A 12261-nucleotide genomic window follows, 5' to 3' on the forward strand; every position below is an offset into this window, starting at 1 on the left:
CTCCCCTTTCAGGGCCCGCCGTGGCCCTGCTGCACAGGGCGGGTCCCCTGCCTGGAACCAGCCAGCCTCGCTTGGCCCGACGGGCTCCAATTTCAGACTTCCCCAGGCCCCAAAACCCGTTACCGCGACTCCCAAGCGCCGCACAGACCGCAGCTTGGACTGCAACTACATCCTCTCTCCCAGTTGCAGCCTGAAGGGTTCAAAGCTGGAAGGGCAGCCTTCCAGAAGGGAGGTCCTGCGCTTCACACCCTCCTTCCCCCCCTTGTCGCCACAAGAGCAAATAGGAAATCTCAGGACATTCGTGTCCAGGAACAGGATACATGTAACTAGCTGGGATACCTGACACCCCCCCCTGCACCTCTACATCACAAACGCGCTTGTCTCTTAGGCACTAAAGCAACAGGAGAGGGATGATAAGCTGCCTGCCACCATACCAATACTGAAGTGTTGATTTTTCTGAAAGATCCCCTATGGGATGGTCCCTGTGGGATCCCTGTCCGGTTACAAGGTCAGATGCTTTTACAAGGTCCTCTGACTACTAGCTGTGCTAGTTCCAACCTACCACGAGCTCAGCCTCAGCCTGTGTCATCCTGAGAAAGGCTGACAAGGGCAATCCTGCCCTTGCACCTACAACTTTTTGCACAAACAGGCAACATGACACCTCATGCAGGGAAATTGTACAGGGAGATAAAAAGGTAGGTAGGAGAAGTCTTTTCCCACACACACCATGGGAAGCGAGAAGAAGAGCACATCCCAGTGGTGCCAAGCTGCTATCTTTCCATGCCTGCTTACAGAAAGCACCAGAGACCTCCCAACACCTCAGCATAGCATCCTTCTTCCCTCACCGGCTGCATGGTGCCCCCAGCAATGATTACAGCACGGCATTCTTCCACCACCTTGGCGAAGTGGACAGCTGGATTCAGCAAGAGGAATTTGAGGCTGCTCTGACCAACTGTGCCTGGGAAAAGGAGAGAAACACCATCAGGAGCTAGCTGTGACACACACTCGGGGATAGAAGAGATTCTCCCTCCTGCTCTGGGCACTCTGGCAGGTCCCCACCTCTCAAAGCAAGGACTTGCTATTCAACACTGCCAGAGGCAGCAGCAGGTAACACCAGCCTGGAGGTTACCTTCTGCTTCCAAATCTTGCTGCAGCCATAGTAAAGACGCAGTAAATTGCAAGACAAAAATTGACATCCAAAGTGGGAGCAGAGCTCTGCAAAACCTGGCCCCAATGCCCTTGGTTAAGAATTCCTTGGGTTCACGAGCATCCTCAGACAGACCAAGCCTGCTAACCTGCATCACAGACACCACAAATATATTGCTGCAGGCTTCTCCCAGGCTCAGGATCTCCTCCCTCACTGCTAGTGAAGCATCCTGCTTGCAACTCCTGCCACCTCTCCCCAGCTTGCCCTTTCCAGTACCTTGCCTGCTGAGAATGACTCTGCCATCTTGGTTTGCATTCGTGAGGGCTGAGAGAAATCCTTCAATCTGCATCAGTGGAGAGGCAGTTCGGAGCTGCTCATTCTCAGCCTCCATGGGTGGGATCTGGGGAGCACCTGCTGGCCCGAAGAGAAAAGGAGAGGCAGGCAACTTAGGCCACACTTCTGAAGACAGGGACTAAGCACAAAACATAAATGAGTCCTTTCTACAGGAACATGATACCTAGTCTACATATGCAGGCAGAGAGCAAAGACCCAATAAAGGAGAGAACCTAAATTCTGTCTCATTGCCAGGAAAAAAAAAAAAAAAAAAAAAAAAAAAAATCTGGGTTTCGTAGCTGGCAACACTAAACAGAGCTACCCATGGTAGTTCTGGTCCCAGAGCCAGCAGGTCACAGCAATGCGAAGCTTGAGTGCGTTCAGTGTAAACATGGAATTGCATCATCATTCAGCTTGGAAGGGACCTCAGGAGATCATCTAATCATATGTATAGTTGCCTAGGTCATCTACTTAGATATATCAAAAAACATCTGTGCAGGAGAGCTTCTGGAGTCTCTCTTTCTTCAAATCTCTTCAAATCTGCCTCTCCCCTTTTCTCATGCAGATAGATGCAGGTTCCACATCCTCACTTTGTCTGCAGATACACAAATGGAGGATGTCTGAACTCACCCTCTTTATCAGATCCTTGCTGGAGGGTCAGAAGAAAGTTCTGCAAACCAGCCAATTTCTGGTTCTCCTTGTTGGTCTTCACAGCTGTGGCAGGGCCTCCATATCGCTCCACAAACCCAAAAAGCTGCCAAGCAAAAGCCAGAAGGACTAAGACTACCAACAGCAGGAATCAGGCAAGATAAAAACAGGTTTGCTGGCCACAAATAAAGTTCCTTGGTAGGTGTTCACAAACCAGCCCAATCAGAATCTATCAGCACAGACCAGAGCTCCCATTACTTTCCTCCACCCATTGAATCAAAACCAAAACAAGGCTCTGATGGTTGTTCCTCCAGTGCAGTGCAGCCTACCAGGCTGGCAGGTTTGAGGCCAAGCAGCACAGAATTAGCACCCACTGGAATACTGTGGTACACCATGTTGTATGTTTCTTTGCTGTATAAGCAAAAGGTAATCTGCCCATAGAGTGCTTTTTGCAGGAACCATTTTGCTTGCAGAGCAGGGTAGAGAAGACAAGCTCCCACCCCAGCTGCTGCATCTTCCACTTCAAATTCAATGTGTGAAACAGCATTTGAACGCTGTTGACCATAAAGCCTCAGGGGCAGTACCTTCCTACTGATGAGGCTCTTCTCACAGTAACGCTGAACCTGTTGGAGGAAGACAGAAAAATGAACTGGCATTCAGCATCCCTTCTCCCATCCTGCTGCCCTTGATCCCTGTCCAGCAGGGATATCACTTGCTGTTCTTGCTGTGTTCTTGGGGAGGGGTGCACAGTTCTTCATGAGCGTTGCCTCCCAGACAACAGTTTATTACAAAGGCATTGCTTCCAGAATGGAAACACACTGTGTTTAGGTGCTGTGTTTGGAGGTTCGAGGGATGGGTTAGGTTACTGGAATAGTATAGTTTCTTCATCCTCAACCCTTACAGTTTAGCTTTGCCTACACACAGCCTCTGCACTCATACATGTTTAATTGCTTGCTTCCCTCTACCCCAAGACCACCTATCCAGCTTTAATGCACTGTTATCTAGACAGCAGCAGAGGAGATGTATACACTGGGGAGCCGGGGAGAGTCTGCTAGAAAGCAGATTCTGCCATGTGGGCCTTGGCTCTACTTCCAGCTCTCAAACACACTTCCTGATAACCTTGAACCAGTCACCACCACTTGTGTCCTAGCAGACAATGATGTTTGCATTACCTTGAAGAGATTGATATTATCAATCTGGCTCTGAAATAGAAAGTCATTGATGGATTTTAGCACTGTCCCTGAAAGAAAAGGGAGGAAAGGAGAAAAAAATTATTAGCTGCTGGGCCTGCAGTCCCTTGCTGCCCACACTCATGTCCCTGACTGATGGCTGCATACCCGAGATGTTCACTCCAGTCTTACCTGTTTGGGAAACTGCCTGACAGCTAGGATTTTGGTTCACGTTACCTGTAAAACACAAAACTGATTCAAGGAAGGCTTATAATGGGTCTGTCTCAAAATTAAGCAAGAGACTAACAACTGAGCTGAAAGGGACACTGCACCAGGACAAAAACCAAAAAATAACTATACATCTGCAAAATGTAGCTATACAGACAAAACATCAGCTCCTGCTCAGTTTTCATTTCCCCTGTAGGGCAGCCCTACATTGTGGGACAAGTGTGCTGCTGCATCCTAAGAAACACCACCTACATTCCTTCTGTAGCAGAGGCAGCAGGTAGGGTGGGTGCATACAAATGCTCACACACTATGTAGTCATCGCGCTGCAAAGATGAAGGGACAGGGACTGCAATGCATCCATCACCCCTCCTCAATGCAGCAGCAGGGAGCTGGGAGGCGCATAGGCTGGCAGGCGACTGGGAAGAGGGGAAAATGTGAGGACAGCTCCATGCCCAGACCCCGACAGCCAGAACAGGATTAATTGCTGCCAGTCACTGCGTTTTATGTCCTAGTGTTTAACACCCACCTCACATCTCACTTTTGCAGCCTCAATCATGAAGCTGTACACAGGCTGCATTTTCTAATGAAAGCACTTAACTGAGTGTGGGGAAGAGTGGCAGGAACAGAGGGGGAAGAGAAGTATACATTTGAGAGAAAGGCAGAGAGCACCACCAGGACCCTGCTCCAAAAAGCTGCATTTCCCCTGGGCAAGGAGGAAGTTCTTTATGAACTTATGACAGGCTGTCCTCAAGATACACTGAGGTCTAGCAAACAAATCATTAGAGGAAAGAAGCCCTGCAAAGTCCAGTGGATTTGAAATCACAGCAAAATAAAATTATCTCACAAAGCAAAGGCACCACTCAAGAAAGATTCGTTCTGCAGAGGCATGCCTGACACAGGTAGAGGCCTTGCTACCAGACAACCCAGCAGATTTATTCTGTGCAGCTCTTGTGCTGTCCTGATCACTGTCACACATCTGCTGTATTCCTCACTTAGCGTCCTACTTTGTCCCCACTCAAATCAGATCTGAAAACCACACAGAAAGAGAAGGAAACTGCCTCTACCAAACTACAATGTCATCTGCCGCTCCTCAGCTAGTCAAACAAAGAGAGGGGTTCAGGCAGACACCAGTCAACATCCCCACGTTAGAAAACAGCCTGAGAATTAAAATTACTGGCATCTGAACCTATACATGAGCAACACTTCCCCACAGTCTCTGCAGAGGGGGAAGGGGGACAGTGCCCTGAGGAAGCACCAACTAGCTCAGAGCCTATCAGCATCCCTGGAGACAGAAATAGGTTTGCTTACCTCCCAGCATGGCCACAAACCGCTCCAGCAAATACAGGATCTGCTTAATGTACATCAAGTTCTTTGCCTTCAAACGTTTCCTATGAAAAATGAGACAAGTATTAGGCCCCAAAACATATTCAGGGAGTAACTCAAGCAGCTGAGCTGCAGAAACAAAAGCACCTGAACTCCCCTTCATTTGGGGGAGACAGGAACCGAGAATGATTTCTTCAGGCTCAATCTCCCTATTTGTGACAGGGCATAGACCTCTGAATATCCTGCCTAAGGTCACCCCAGAACACTCACCCATGCACCCCACACTGTTCCTACCATTGCCTTTCTCCTCACATATTAGTTAGTTTGTTTATTACAATGGCAGTGATGCCTGAAGTCCCTGTTGCAGTAGTGCTCCACAAATTCAAAGTTATTAGCATTGAGCACAATAATCAACCACTGCAGGGATGACAAGACGCAGAGCCAAAAATCACATATAGCTTCCTCCTCCTCAGAGCTTACTGCCTCTGCCATAACGCCAGTCAGCACATGAAAGACTAAGGGGAGACATGAAAGACTGAATCTTTTGAAACCCTGCATCACAAAGCAAGAGCGATTAGAGGAAGATATTGGGAAAGGAACTGAGAGAATAAGGGAAAGCCAGAATCCTCGGGGTATCCCCCTTCTCACTGCTTAATACCAGACCCATGAGTCTGACTTAGACAGATTCTAGACAGAGATAACGAAGCAAGTGGCTTTTCATCTGCAGAAGGATTAATGCAAATAACTTTCCAGTGGGGAAAAGCAAGAAAGACCCTGCAGACATGAGACAAGCCATGGCATCCACACTGCCTGCCACTGTTGCGCTGTTTTCCTCTGAGATCCTCACCTGTATCGCTCCATGTACTGCAACAGCTGGGAATGGGCACAGCACAGCTACACAAACAGAAAAAGGAGCTGTTATTACAAAGGAGTCAAGAAAGGGCGCTCTGCTGGATGCAGAACTCGCTCACGATTAACAGGCCAGGCTATGACTCACCTGAGAGCCACTGACTTCCACACTATGGATACAGGTGATGGTGTCTATGAGGTTGTGGGCCTCATCAATGATTACGACCTGGTCCTTCAGCTTGATCCCAGCAGCACTCCTGGTAGGCTCATGCAAGAGCATCTGATAGGGCAGCACCACCAGCTACAGGAGAAGCACACACTGCCCTGATTCTAGCTCTCATCCTTACAAACTTAGGGCACTCCCCAATCACTCATTAAAGGCCCATATCAGATGGCCTCGCAGAATTCAGTCAAGTTACTTACTCTTATTAGGGGAAAGGTAGGAAGAGAGATAGGAGCACATGCTTGAGAGAGGCATTGGGATGTAAGCTGAACAGAAATCATTATGCTACAACTGCATATCAGTTCAGGTTACCTTCTGAATCTCCTCTGAAGCACTGAAAGCACATCTTCCAATAGAGAACCAAGCAAGGAAGAAGAGCAGTGGCAAGAGCTAAGATTACACTCATGCATCAGTATTGCCTCAGAGTTACTGAGCCTTTCAAGTATTTCAGAATGCTGAGACATACTTACAGCTTCCCTATTAACTTCAAATGGGTATTCTCATTTTCCTTTGCTTTCTCAGCGAAACTACAGCTGACAGAAACACAGCCTATTTACAGACTCCCACAATATTGAGTAACAGTACTGGAGGGAGCAGGCAATTGGTTTATTCTTAGAGATCCTAGCATTAATTCCGCTAAAAATATGTACACCTTACCTGAGCAGCAGGAATGGCGTATCGACTCCCATAATATGGGCAGGCTTTGGTCTCCCTTCCCAAAGCCACCAACTGCTCAATATCTTTCACTTCCACTAGAACTTCATCACGGAGAAACTGCATTTGCTCATAGGAATAAAACGGGCATACGGTGCGACTTGCACGTCTCTTTTTCCCTTCACTCTCTTCATCACTCTTCTTTTCTAACAGCAGAAATCAAAAGAAAAGAAAGCTATGAGCAATACACACGATAGCCTAAAAAAAACATTTTGCAAAACCTGCTGGATTTCAAAGCAGGCTTTGTCATGTGTATTTTTGACCTATCATCTATTTTAAAATTATTCAGCAGTAACATTTCCATCTCCACAGTGGACAGTACTCTTGCCAGTTAGATTTAGCCATGTGACATTTTCCAACATTGCTAATACCAAGTTACAAAGACAAGTATCATTCTGCTGCAGAAGTCCTGACCAACTTAAGACACTCAGAAAACACTCAGAAAGAGATGTCAGCATCCTAGCCTGGAGGTCAAGAAAAGTAAAAGCGCTGAGGATCTCTAGCTCTGCTCCTCCAACCTGCCATTTTCAAGCTCCTACCACCCTCTTGCTAGAACCGACTGACAGTGTGCACTATCTCCAGACTCTCACACCAGTTTTATCAGCAATTGCTTCCCCAGGCTGGAAGTGTTCCTACCATGTTTGTTCTTTTGCATCTCCATGCAGCGGTCATTGATGAGCGAGAGAGCCCCCAAGCGTCGCACCTCCTCATTGACACATAGATTCTTGGACATGCAAAGAGAGGAAGGTAGGGGGTCAATTAAGAACTGAGTGCTCCGTATGCACCCTTTGCTGTACAATAAAAGATTTCTTTAAAGCAATCTCAGGCCAGATTCTGAAATGGAAAAGTCTATCGGTCAGACATTGTGCATACCAACTGCTACAAATATGCTCGAAACCCATAAAAACTTAGCAAGGAGGAAAAAAATGAGAAAAGGTGCACTGAGATGGCTCACTGCTACACAGCAGCTTCTAAAAAGTGCTGCCAGAAGTAATACTAAGAGAAGCGCCTTCCCGGTGACTCGGACATCTGTAATATTCCACATCAGGAAAGGTAAAACAGACTTTTGCATTTACATCAAAGGTAGACGGCCAGAACAGAGCTCTCAGAAAAACGCACATCACACAGATCTGTGCCACGATCCATGACTGCTTTAGTTTTTCAATGGGAGATTCAGTCAATCCCTGAGATGCCTTCTGTGGTGTCACATCCACACACCTCCTCACAAAGTCTATCACATTAAGTTAACATGCACTCTTGGTCCCTTATAAACAATACCACATACCTGCCTGGATCCCAAGGAGACCAGACGAGTATCTTTGCCAAAAGGACTTTTTTGCACCTCACGCACAAACTGAGACAGCTGGGAGTGAGTGCGGCTGCAGTAGTAAATCTAAAATGAGGAAGAACAAAGGGAGTACAAGAGGAACATGGAAGCCAATCCCCTACCTACAACCAATCCTGCAAGGAAGAAGCCAAGCATCTCAACAAGGTTAGTCTTGCTCAAGCCTTCAAAAATACAAGGGAAGGCACGTGTTTGAGTGTCAACTTACAACTGTTGAGGCCAACAGCCTTATCTTTGTTTTCTCCTATGCATTTGCCTTTGTTTCCATTTAATTTTCCAAAGTCCCCATAAAAACAAGGACTCACCATTGGAGAGTAATAAAAAACTGTTACTTGCAGTGTACTTTTACAGCAAGCCACAGCAAAAATTCAGCAGCATTAGCAGAGCAAGCTGCTTAGGCAGCCAGTGTAGTCCAGAAGGAGATGAGCACAGCAGAACTGGTTGCTATTATCCACAAACTTGGCAATTCTTGGATGCTAGTTCCTAAATCCTTCTGTACTGCATGACTCTGGGAAGGGTGCAAGGAAGCCATAATTCTGCTCACTCCCACACTGTTCTATGAGGTGGCACTATTCACTTTCCTCATCTCACCTTAGTCACATGTTCCTCTTCCAAATCATCATCATCTTCCTCCAGCCTAAGAAAAGAGAAAGCTCAGTTTCCTTTCAGCAGATCACTGACAGTTAGAATCAAATGATGCTCTACTACAAGACAGAGGTCTCAAAAGAGATGGTTATGTCATCTCAATAAGAGCCTCAGATCTTAACTCGGGAGGTAAAAGAAAAATCAACTTTTTAAGAATAGTGTAAGCGTGCACAAATCAAGTCAAGCCCTCCTCTTTAAAAGAAAAATGTCTGTAGGGCTCTGTTTTTAGCAACTTCAAGAATTTTTTTTTTTTTCTTTTAAATCTGGGACTTCTAAGCCCCAGGCATAAGCTAATCAGTGCTATACTATTCTTCGGTGAGCTTATTTATTTATTTTTGTAAAACTTTCCTATTAAAGACAATTTACCACCCTCAAGCTATTGCATAAAGAAAAGCTTCAGGAAGATATTTAGTTGCCATAGAGTTCCTCAAAGGCAATGGCAGTTTAATGTTTGATAAACTACATATAAACAAAGTAGTTAAGTGTTTTGCAATTTTTAAGGCAGAAGGCTCTGTCTAGATACTAATTAGTAAATTTGTATTTTAAATGTACTTGACTTTTCATGCTGAAGTATGGCTTCTGGCTTTCTGCATAAAGCAAATGTATGAGAGAGAAAAGCGTGTATGGGGTTTTCATGCTGAAGCTCAGTCTTCAGAAATACGAACATGTCTCCCTTTAGAATATCAAAGGATGCCAGTGCTAATCTGCAGGACTCATAGCTTCCTCTGATGCCCTGAGTGTGGTTTTGCTTTTCTACTGCAAGGAACTTGATCTCAAGTCATTCACTCAACATCCAGAGGCATTCTTTGGGAAACCAGGCACGGATAAAGGCAGGACATTTGCCACACATTTTAAGAAAGATGCACTTTCTCAGAAAACACTTCAGGTCACTCCGATCAGTTTAACAAGAGCTTAAAAAATGAAACAATAACACGCCCCCCCAAAAAACCCCACCAAAACAAACAAACACCCAGAACAACCACTACCTTACACAGCTTGAATGGGGGAGAAACTCCAGATGCGCACAATAACAGGTGAAATCTCTTTAATCAAGGCAAGCAAAAAATGATACAGAACATGCTTCCTTGGCATGGAACCCTCTCAGTCCCTGTCCTTACCCAGATACCACTTTCTTTTCTTCGTCACTCTCATATTCAGCAAGAATCAGCTCCTCCTCATTGTGATCCAGCTGCTCTAGAACATCCACCCCAGCTCCCTCTGAAAGAACCTCTTTGCTGAGCTGAAGAAGGTGCTTTGTCTCATCCTCCTCAGATCTCTGAAGGGAACACACCATCACATTATTTCTCATACAGAAAGAGAGGTATTGCTTTATGCCACGGACAGGTCAGAAGGCAGCACAGTCCCCCACACGTAACACAGGGAATGGCTTGCTGGGTAAAACCCCAGCAGGACAAGCAAATGCACCAAGGGTGTCTGAAGCTGTTCAGCCCCACAGAATGCAGCTGTAACCAACAACCCAAGAGTTGCCCTCACAGACATATACGAAGGGGAAATATAAAAAACCTTCTATGCAAAAAGCTCACTGAACTAATAGATCCTGAAATGACAATATTCATGTAATCCAGTATTAGTTGCTTAAAGTGGCCCATAAAAGATGTACGCCTGAGAAAAAACAGTGTGCAAATAAGTGCAACCACACAAACATATAAAGACATAATCAAACACTCCGTCCACATTTAACTCAAAGCTAGGATAAACTCAGCACCTATTTTAGAACACGGAGCACAAGACTCTTCTTGCTGTTTTTTTCTCCAGTTATGTGGTTCTTATTCTAGCAAACACAGGTCTACCCCTCTACAAAAATTCCATTAAACTGTTGAAGAATAGTTTTCTGATTAACTTTGAAAAAATGAACTCTTCTTTATTAGAACACAATCTGAAAACAGTATTTTCCAATATCAATGAGCAGTTTTTTACCACGACATTATGAAAAAATGCAGTTAGGGAGCACTACAGAGGAGATGAATCAGTTGCTTTTCCAAATCTCTATAGTATTTCTCTCATTTGCTTTCCTGTTTCTTGTCATGCTTCTCATTTCACATACTCTTCAACCTCTTAAGAGAGAAAAGTTCTTTGTTCAATTTGTTTTTTATTTGCCATTCGCCTCTGAACCTTTGCTATTTCTGCCATACCCTTTTGACAGGAGTTGACCAAAACGTACCACAGCCCTCGAGATGGAGCACACTAGAAATGAATAGCCTGGCAGCCTAACAAATCTGCCTGTTTGGGGACCTGAAGGGGGTATCTTTAAGAAGTTTGACTCACCATCAAAAAGCTCTTAGAGACAAGAGTACTGAGGCCAGTTCACCCATCTAACCGGCAGGAAAATATATCTGTGAACTTTTTGTATGTAGAAAAGAGACATTTCTGAACAAAACAATCACATTTGCAATGAAAGTAAAAAAATACAACCGCTCCCTAGTGGTGAGCAAAATACAACCAAAGCCTGACGTGGCTTTTTTGAGGGGGTCTTCTGTTCCCATGATCTTAAATTTAGTCACAGTTCTACAGGTTTTATTCCAGAAGTACAGAGTGTTCACACATGCTCATAAAACAGAGCGCTTTCAAAAAAAAAATAAAAAAAGTCCACGTATTAAAGCTTTTAAAACAAAAGCAGAGGGCCAGAAGGCCATCAGAACACATGCCCTTTCTATCCACACACAAACATTGTCACAGGAAATTCTCTATACACAAATTGTTTTTCACGTCTGTACTTTAAAAAGAAAACTAATAAAAAATCCTGGATAGCCAATTTCAGCAACTTAATGCAAAGGGCTCCCCAAACAGACAGGTTGGAAAATTCAGTGTGAAGTCGCAGACATAAGCAAGTATGAACAACACTCGAGGTAACCAAACCAGAAAGTTCTAATCTCTGCGAGATAACTCACCTTCCTCTTGGCTGCATATTTTAACTGTATGTTATGGCGAATTTTCTCAAGACGATCTTCTCGCTTTTTCCTCCTGATCTGCTCTTCCTAAAATAAAGGGAGAGTGAAGGAAGGATGAAGAGTATTTAGACCTAAACCCTGGGTATAATTACTTTCTTATGCCCTGGGTATAGAAAAAAAAACTCTGAAACAAAATTGTCAGTACACTGTCCCTTTCTCCTGGAGTGCACGCCTATTATAGCTTACTATGTTCAGAGCAATATAGTTTTCTGTCTTACGCAACCCGCTCGGCAATGCCTCATCCCTCATAACTGAAACAAAGTCCTGTGAAAGACAAGGACCACCGCCAAAGTCCGCCTCGCCTGTTTTTCCCATCATCGCCCAGGACGTGAGCCTTTCTGACCCTCACGCCTCATTGTTTTACCCATCCCCCGCATTCGAGCATTTCTCAACCTTTAGCCTGTCCACCATGTCCCGCTCTTCCTTCTTCTGCACAAAGGCCGTAACCCAGTCCGGTTCCCCGGCGGTGTCTCTGCCGTCTGGGGCTGCTGGCCCCGCTGGGGTCAGCGGCTTCTTCCCCTCCTGCCCGCTCTCCGCAGGCGCCAGAAGTCGCGCCTCCTCCCGCTGCTTCTTCTCCTCGAAGTCTCGGAGCCAGGAGAGGGCCCCGCAGATAAGACTCAGTGACTTTCCCTGCCGCAGACAGTAAAGACGACGAGGCTCCCGCGGCT

The 12261-nt window shown here is 45.6% G+C and overlaps 1 protein-coding gene across 1 annotated transcript in view; it reads right to left on the reverse strand.

Annotated features, from left to right (window-relative positions):
• Positions 1-12261, reverse strand: part of DDX11 (DEAD/H (Asp-Glu-Ala-Asp/His) box helicase 11) — an 18494-nt gene that overhangs the window by 5865 nt on the left and 368 nt on the right. Inside the window, exons 2-17 of the mRNA XM_010566343.1 lie at positions 11987-12223; positions 11534-11620; positions 9743-9900; positions 8571-8616; positions 7920-8027; positions 7271-7358; positions 6578-6780; positions 5846-5998; positions 5696-5742; positions 4834-4913; positions 3490-3534; positions 3301-3368; positions 2713-2751; positions 2111-2234; positions 1424-1558; positions 846-958 (exon numbers count right to left, since the gene is read on the reverse strand). Coding sequence (XP_010564645.1) covers positions 846-958; positions 1424-1558; positions 2111-2234; positions 2713-2751; positions 3301-3368; positions 3490-3534; positions 4834-4913; positions 5696-5742; positions 5846-5998; positions 6578-6780; positions 7271-7358; positions 7920-8027; positions 8571-8616; positions 9743-9900; positions 11534-11620; positions 11987-12223 — 1731 coding nt within the window. The remainder of the gene's footprint in view (positions 1-845; positions 959-1423; positions 1559-2110; positions 2235-2712; positions 2752-3300; positions 3369-3489; positions 3535-4833; positions 4914-5695; positions 5743-5845; positions 5999-6577; positions 6781-7270; positions 7359-7919; positions 8028-8570; positions 8617-9742; positions 9901-11533; positions 11621-11986; positions 12224-12261) is intronic.

Source organism: Haliaeetus leucocephalus, unplaced genomic scaffold (genome assembly GCF_000737465.1).
Source record: "Haliaeetus leucocephalus isolate CR32 unplaced genomic scaffold, Haliaeetus_leucocephalus-4.0 Scaffold206, whole genome shotgun sequence".
NCBI classification, from domain to species: Eukaryota; Metazoa; Chordata; class Aves; order Accipitriformes; family Accipitridae; genus Haliaeetus; species Haliaeetus leucocephalus.